This window comes from Delphinapterus leucas, chromosome 17 (genome assembly GCF_059928025.1).
Source record: "Delphinapterus leucas isolate spDelLeu-1000000601 "Yukka" chromosome 17, BTC_Dleu_Yukka2, whole genome shotgun sequence".
In the NCBI taxonomy this organism is placed as follows: Eukaryota; Metazoa; Chordata; class Mammalia; order Artiodactyla; family Monodontidae; genus Delphinapterus; species Delphinapterus leucas.
The window spans coordinates 34584556-34590753 of NC_143145.1; the positions used below are offsets into that span (position 1 = coordinate 34584556).

The 6198-nt window shown below is 41.9% G+C and overlaps 1 protein-coding gene across 6 annotated transcripts in view; it reads right to left on the reverse strand.

Annotated features, from left to right (window-relative positions):
* FZD6 (frizzled class receptor 6) overlaps positions 1–5846 on the reverse strand; it is a 44028-nt gene extending 38182 nt beyond the window's left edge. For 2 of the 6 annotated variants that reach the window (XM_089898835.1, XM_089898833.1), the window contains exons 1-2: positions 5720–5846; positions 4411–4961 (exon numbers count right to left, since the gene is read on the reverse strand). In XM_089898835.1, the coding sequence (XP_089754961.1) occupies positions 4411–4587 (177 nt within the window). In that variant the 5' untranslated portion in view covers positions 4588–4961; positions 5720–5846. Of the gene's footprint in view, positions 1–4410; positions 4962–5719 lie in introns of those variants that run through there. The other 4 variants (XM_089898836.1, XM_089898837.1, XM_089898834.1 and 1 more) reach the window with 3 other exon arrangements.
* Between the last annotated feature and the right edge of the window lie 352 nt (positions 5847–6198).

Genomic DNA, 6198 nt, shown 5'->3' on the forward strand with positions numbered 1-6198 from the left:
CAGGCAGAACACTCTATGACATAAATCACAGCAAGATCCTTTTTGACCCACTTCCTAGAGAAATGGAAATAAAAACAAACAAATGGGACCTAATGAAACTTCAAAGCTTTTGCACAGCAAAGGAAACCATAAACAAGATGAAAAGACAACCCTCAGGATGGGAGAAAATATTTGCAAATGAAGCAACTGACAAAGGATCAATCTCCAAAATTTACAAGGAGCTCATGCAGCTCAATATTAAACAAACAACCCAATCCAAAAATGGGCAGAAGACCTAAATAGACATTTCTCCAAAGAAGATATACAGATTGCCAAGAACACATGAAAGAATGCTCAACATCATTAATCATTAGAGAAATGCAAATCAAAACTACAATGAGACATCATCTCACACCAGTCAGAATGGCCATCATCAAAAAATCTACAAACAATAAATGCTGGAGAGGGTGTGGAGAAAAGGGAACCCTCTTGCACTGTTGGTGGGAATGTAAATTGATACAGCCACTACGGAGAACAGTATGGAGGTTCCTTAAAAAACTACAAACAGATCTACCATATGACCCAGCAATCCACTACTGGGCATATACCCTGAGAAAACCATAATTCAAAAAGAGTCAAGTACCAAAATCTTCATTGCAGCTCTATTTACAATAGCCAGGACATGGAAGCAACCTAAGTGTCCATCAACAGATGAATGGATAAAGAAGATGTGGCACATATATACAATGGAATATTACTCAGCCATAAAAAGAAACGAAATTGAGTTATTTGTAGTGAGGTGGATGGACCTAGAGTCTGTCATACAGAGTGAAGTAAGTCAGAAAGAGAAAGACAAATACTGTATGCTACCAGCTACCACATATATATGGAATCTAAGAAAAAATAAATTGTCATGAAGAACCTAGGGGTAAGATGGGAATAAAGACACAGACCTACTAGAGAATGGACTTGAGGATGTGGGGAGGGGGAAGGGTAAGCTGTGACAAAGTGAGAGAGTGGCATGGACATATATACACTACCAAACGTAAAATAGATAGCTAGTGGGAAGCAGCCGCATAGCACAGGGAGATCAGCTCAGTGCTTTGTGACCACCTAGAGGGGTGGGATAGGGAGGGTGGGAGGGAGGGAGACGCAAGAGGGAAGAGATATGGGAACATATGTATATGTATAACTGATTCACTTTGTTATAAAGCAGAAACTAACACAGCATTGTAAAGCAATTATACTCCAATAAAGATGTTAAAAAAATAAAAAATAAAAAAAAAAATATTAGTGCCTTTCACGTAGACTCTGCAGAAGATAAAGGTGGAAGGTAAAGATTTGGAGGGAAAATTCTCATTGATGATTTATTAGAATAAGAAACATCTCCCTTTCCTTTATTTAGCCTTCATTGAACATCTACCATGCTCAGAGGCACTGTACACTGTACTAGGCATTAGAAACAGAAATGAATAAACATCCCTACTCTCAACAACCTCAAAAGCTAGGGAGAGAGCCATGTAATTAAGTGCAATACAGCACAGTAAGTATAAGAACACCTGTATATATTATGTACTATCAGAGTGTAGAGAGTGGCTGATTAAATATGCTTGGGAGAAAGGTGAAAGGAATACTTCGCTAAACACAGAGTTATTGCTTTAACTGAGATGTAAAGAAATTGAGCAGATGAAGAAGGGTAGGTAAGGAGCCCAGGAGGCAGTGGATACAATATGTGCAACTGTACATAAGTGAGAGGGAGTAATATGGATCTGAATTCTACATCTACAAACAGGTCAGCTTGGCCGAAGCAGAGTGTGTAACATGGGAAGCAACGAGATGGGAAGCCGGACAGGAAGGCAGGGTCTCATATAAAGAACCTTAGGTGCTGCACTAGTCAGGTCTTTATTTTTCCAGCTTTAGGGAAATGGTGAAGAATTTTAACCCCAGAGTGGACTGCATGGATTTGCATTTTACTGAAATCACTTTGGCAACACCAGAGGGGACAGGCTGAAGCCAAAGGATTTTATTTTTGATCTAAAAATTTTGACAAGACTTTGTATTCAAGGCATGGATGAGAAACAGAAAGGTAGAACTGATTAGAGGTTAAAAAAAAAATCTCCCAGCTTAATTTTTATCAAAATGAAGTTTAGGAAGAAGTAGCAAAGATTGAAATTAACACAGGACATTCTAATCTTAGGAAATATTTTCTTTTTTATCTAATAAGGTCAAGGATAAAATAAACACCCCACAAAAACCGTTAAAGATGACATTATGGTCCATGTTGACAGAGAAGACTGCATCAGATTATAGCGCTCAGATCTTGGACAAATCATAACTTTTCTGGGCTTCAGTTTCTTCACCTATATAATGACAGGTTCAAAGCTTCCTAACCTGGGCTATAAATAGATGTACATTTCAATATAGTTGGTTTCCTCTGTAATCCTACTTATGTTATTTAAATTTTAAAATTCTGAGAATGGGTCAATGGCACAAAAGAGGATAAGAAGCTCTGCATGATATTTAAGTCACAACTCTCGAATTATAGAATTTTGGACATTCAATACAGGAACTAAAAGAGAATGCCACTGGCTAAGGAAAAATAAGAACGGGGCAATAGGAAAAGCGTAATACACTGGACCAAAAAGATAATTTATAGGGATTTAAAGTCTGATTTAGGTTGATATTATTTTGCCTTTCCATTTCCCTTTCTTCTTTTGTAAACGTAGGTTAATGCTGGTATTAAATGACTGCTTGATGGCTTTCTTTTATATCCTTAAACCAACTGAAATGTGATTTATGGAATAAAACTTAATAGTAAAGGCTAAGAGAAAGTGTAGATTATATAATGAGGAGATTAGTAATGTCAGCAATCAAATAAAGGAGGGAAGAACAAAAATGCCTTCTTAATATCAAGTCCAGACACAAAACTACCTGGGAAAGAAGCTAGGTAAATGAAAAATAATCTTTTTTGGGTCAGAAACAATTGGTTTTAAAAAGACATGTCTAGAACAAAAACTAGTTCTTATCATCTTATAATTACAGTATTTAATAGCAGGGATGCATCTCTCCCTATCTTCATAATGGTACTCTATGATAAGGAATTCTAAATTATCTGAATTTATAAGGTCAATGTCAGCATTCAAAATGCATGTAGCTACTATACAAAAAGGAGACCAGATTTAAAAAAATTTTTAAGAACTCTATAAGATATGAGTTATAAAACACTTATCAGAAAAAATGTGAATGAAGGTTATAATTATTCCTTGAAGTTACTCACACTACATACTTTATTTAATCAGATTAAACAATCAAAATGGTTCTGATTAACCAATGGAAGTCTCACCACATCATCTGTTCAGTGTTCAAAAAGACACCTTGCACTGGTTTGAAAAACCATTGAAAGATTATAGCAATATAATTTGCAATATCTTTTAAAAGCACTTCTACTTAGTATTCAAAAGCCTTCCTATTTTAGACATGAGTCTACAATGAGGTAGCTGGACAACTATTCAACTAAACAACAATGGAAGACTTTAGAAGCTGTGAAAGCAAGTCTGGTCAGTTTTTAAAGCTGTGTCTATATTAAAACTGCCGGGGTTTCAACTTTAAGAAACAATCTGAGGGGAAAAAGCCTTTACTATCCTCAGTTTTTCTGGAAAAAAACTACAGAAACATTTGTCTTCTTTCCTTCATGAAAGTTATCCACCTAACAGATCTGTAGGAGAGGACAGGTTTCTACAGGTAACTCTTTCTTCCCACACCTCCCTAGCAATCTGCGTTATCTCTAAACCAGAGGCAGGTAACTGAGGCACCTGAGGCAATCTTTAGTGTCGCTCTGCTCCTCCCCTGACGTGTGTGTTGTTTTTTGTTTTTTTTTTAAACAGGTATCTTACAAAGAATACTTGAAGCACTATGCTTAAAGAAAAAATCACTTTTTAGCAAAACACTATCTACAGCCCCAAAATCTTCTAGTCATTGATTTGCTTCAGAAAAACAGGGCCAAGTGAACATAACAACTACTTATGAAAATATATGTAATCCAAGCACTTTTAGTCCAGGCAATATAGATTACACGTTCAATCAATTAGGAAAATTCAGAATTCACATTTCTAGAGGAACTACCAAAATTTACTCAGGAGAGCAAAATATTTGACAGGTGCAAGACATTGCAAAATCATTCATAACTATACTTCGTATAAAATGAACCCGATCTTAAGCAAATCCACTAAGCAGGGCCACAGATGTACACGAGCGCAAGTTAGTAGGGAGATTTAATTCTCAAAGGGATTTATTCAAAGTAGGACTTATATACAACTTGAAGAAATCCCCTACTGTGTCTGTGTTTTTTTTTTTTAAAAAAGGTCCTATTTATAGTTTATTCCAGAAAAGAGCATAAACTATTTTTCCATAAAGATACGAAGAACTACTCACCTCCATTTCCACAGCCGCAATACTCTGGTCATAATGACCCATCAGATTAGGGAAAAATGTCATGTTGTAGGCCATTTTCATACATCTGGGAACAGTAATTGGTTCACAGGTGAAAAGACTGTGCCCTCGTATGAGGGGTAGAAAAATACATGTCCACAAAAATGTAAACGTTTCCATTCTCTTCAAATTCCTAATTTTACCACATGGCTTGGATTAATCGCTCTTTTCATTCTCAGATTTCCATCCAAAGATAAAATGCTCAAATTCCTCGTTTAGTTATTTTACCATTTTGAAGGAAGCCCTTTTTCCTGAAAATGAGTTCTGGGTCAATTACTGTAAAAACAACCAAAAGGGTGTATCAGCAACGTTTGTCATAGACTCAAATGCGTACGTCAAAGTGCAGAGTTAAGATTTTCACCCTAGGTAACTAACACCGGAAAAACGACGGAAAATTTCGTCTCATGGAGATCCTCTTCCACCTGCCTTGGCACAGAATCTATCGCCTGCTGAGGAAGTCTCATCTCTAGGGAACGGATGATAGGAGGCTTGCGCTGTACGGAACACAGGGTAAAAGGGGGGCACTGGATGAGTGAGATGGAGAAAATGGTGGGGATAGGAATAAGTTAAGAAGGGCTGATAGAATTGTAAAACCTAAAAGCCCCTGTTGGCTATCTTATTACGCACAAGAAAACCGAGTCCCGGGGAAATTCCTTAAGATCTCATGAGTTCTTCAATTCTTTAAAGACTCTAAAGGGCGAGTTTTTGTGGCACTCTTCTGGAGACATACTTTTACGTTTTTAAAAATGCCAAGTAGAGGGTGACTTCCAGGATTCCTACTGCGGAGGAGCGAAACTAGTATTCAAGGGCTGGGGTGAGTAGCGATCTCACGGAAAAGGGAAATGAGCAAAGCTGTCCCGCGGCGGCGACGGAGTTTCGGTGGGAGGGAGGCTGTGGGCCCGGAGCCACGAAAAATCGCACGCCCTCATCCCATCCCCCAACACACACCGATGCCCCGACTTCCAGTGCCAGGCAGGGCAACTCACCCCACCCCGGGCACCTGCCCCGGGCCCAGCGCCGGGCACCTGCCCCTGGCCCCGCGGGGACCGGCATCGCCTTTCCCCAACTTCCGGGAAAACTTTGGCCGGTGCGGACCGTCCCGCCGCCGCCGCCGCCGCCGCCGCCTTCCCTACACCTGCGGCAACAAGCGCGCGCCCCCCGCCCGCCCCGCACCCCTCGAGGCCCGCCCCCGCTCACCCCGGCACCCGCCCGGCCGCGGCCGCCCGCCCAGTCGGGGCCCGAGGACCCTCACCTCGGGCGGTGGTCGAAGGCACCTTCCTCCCCGTCCCCGTCCAGCCCACCGTACCCCCACGACCAGAGACGGCTCCCGGGAGTGTCCGGGACTCTAGCCACCTCAGGAGCCGCACCGGGAGCGAGAGCTGAGGAATCCCGCGAGACTGCGCCGCCAGGTCTGGCGGGCAGGTCACGGCTCGCGGCGGCAGCGGCGGGTCTGGCTCTCCGCCCGGGCCCCGCCCGCGCTGCGCCGCCGGGGCCTGGTTCTGGGCCGGCCCCGCCGGGCCGGGTTGAGCGGTGTCGCGGTGTCGGGGTTCCTCTGTTGGGCCGGGGAGCCCCCTTCACTTTGCCGTCTCTTATGTGCCGTCCAGAGGGGTTCAGCCTAGAATCCCAAATAAAGCTTCTTTTAGAAGAACCCAATTTATTCCGAATTTCAGGAGCCAAGAATTCTTAAACGGGGCCAATTTGCTCTGGAAAGTCAGTTGCCCAAGTGACCTT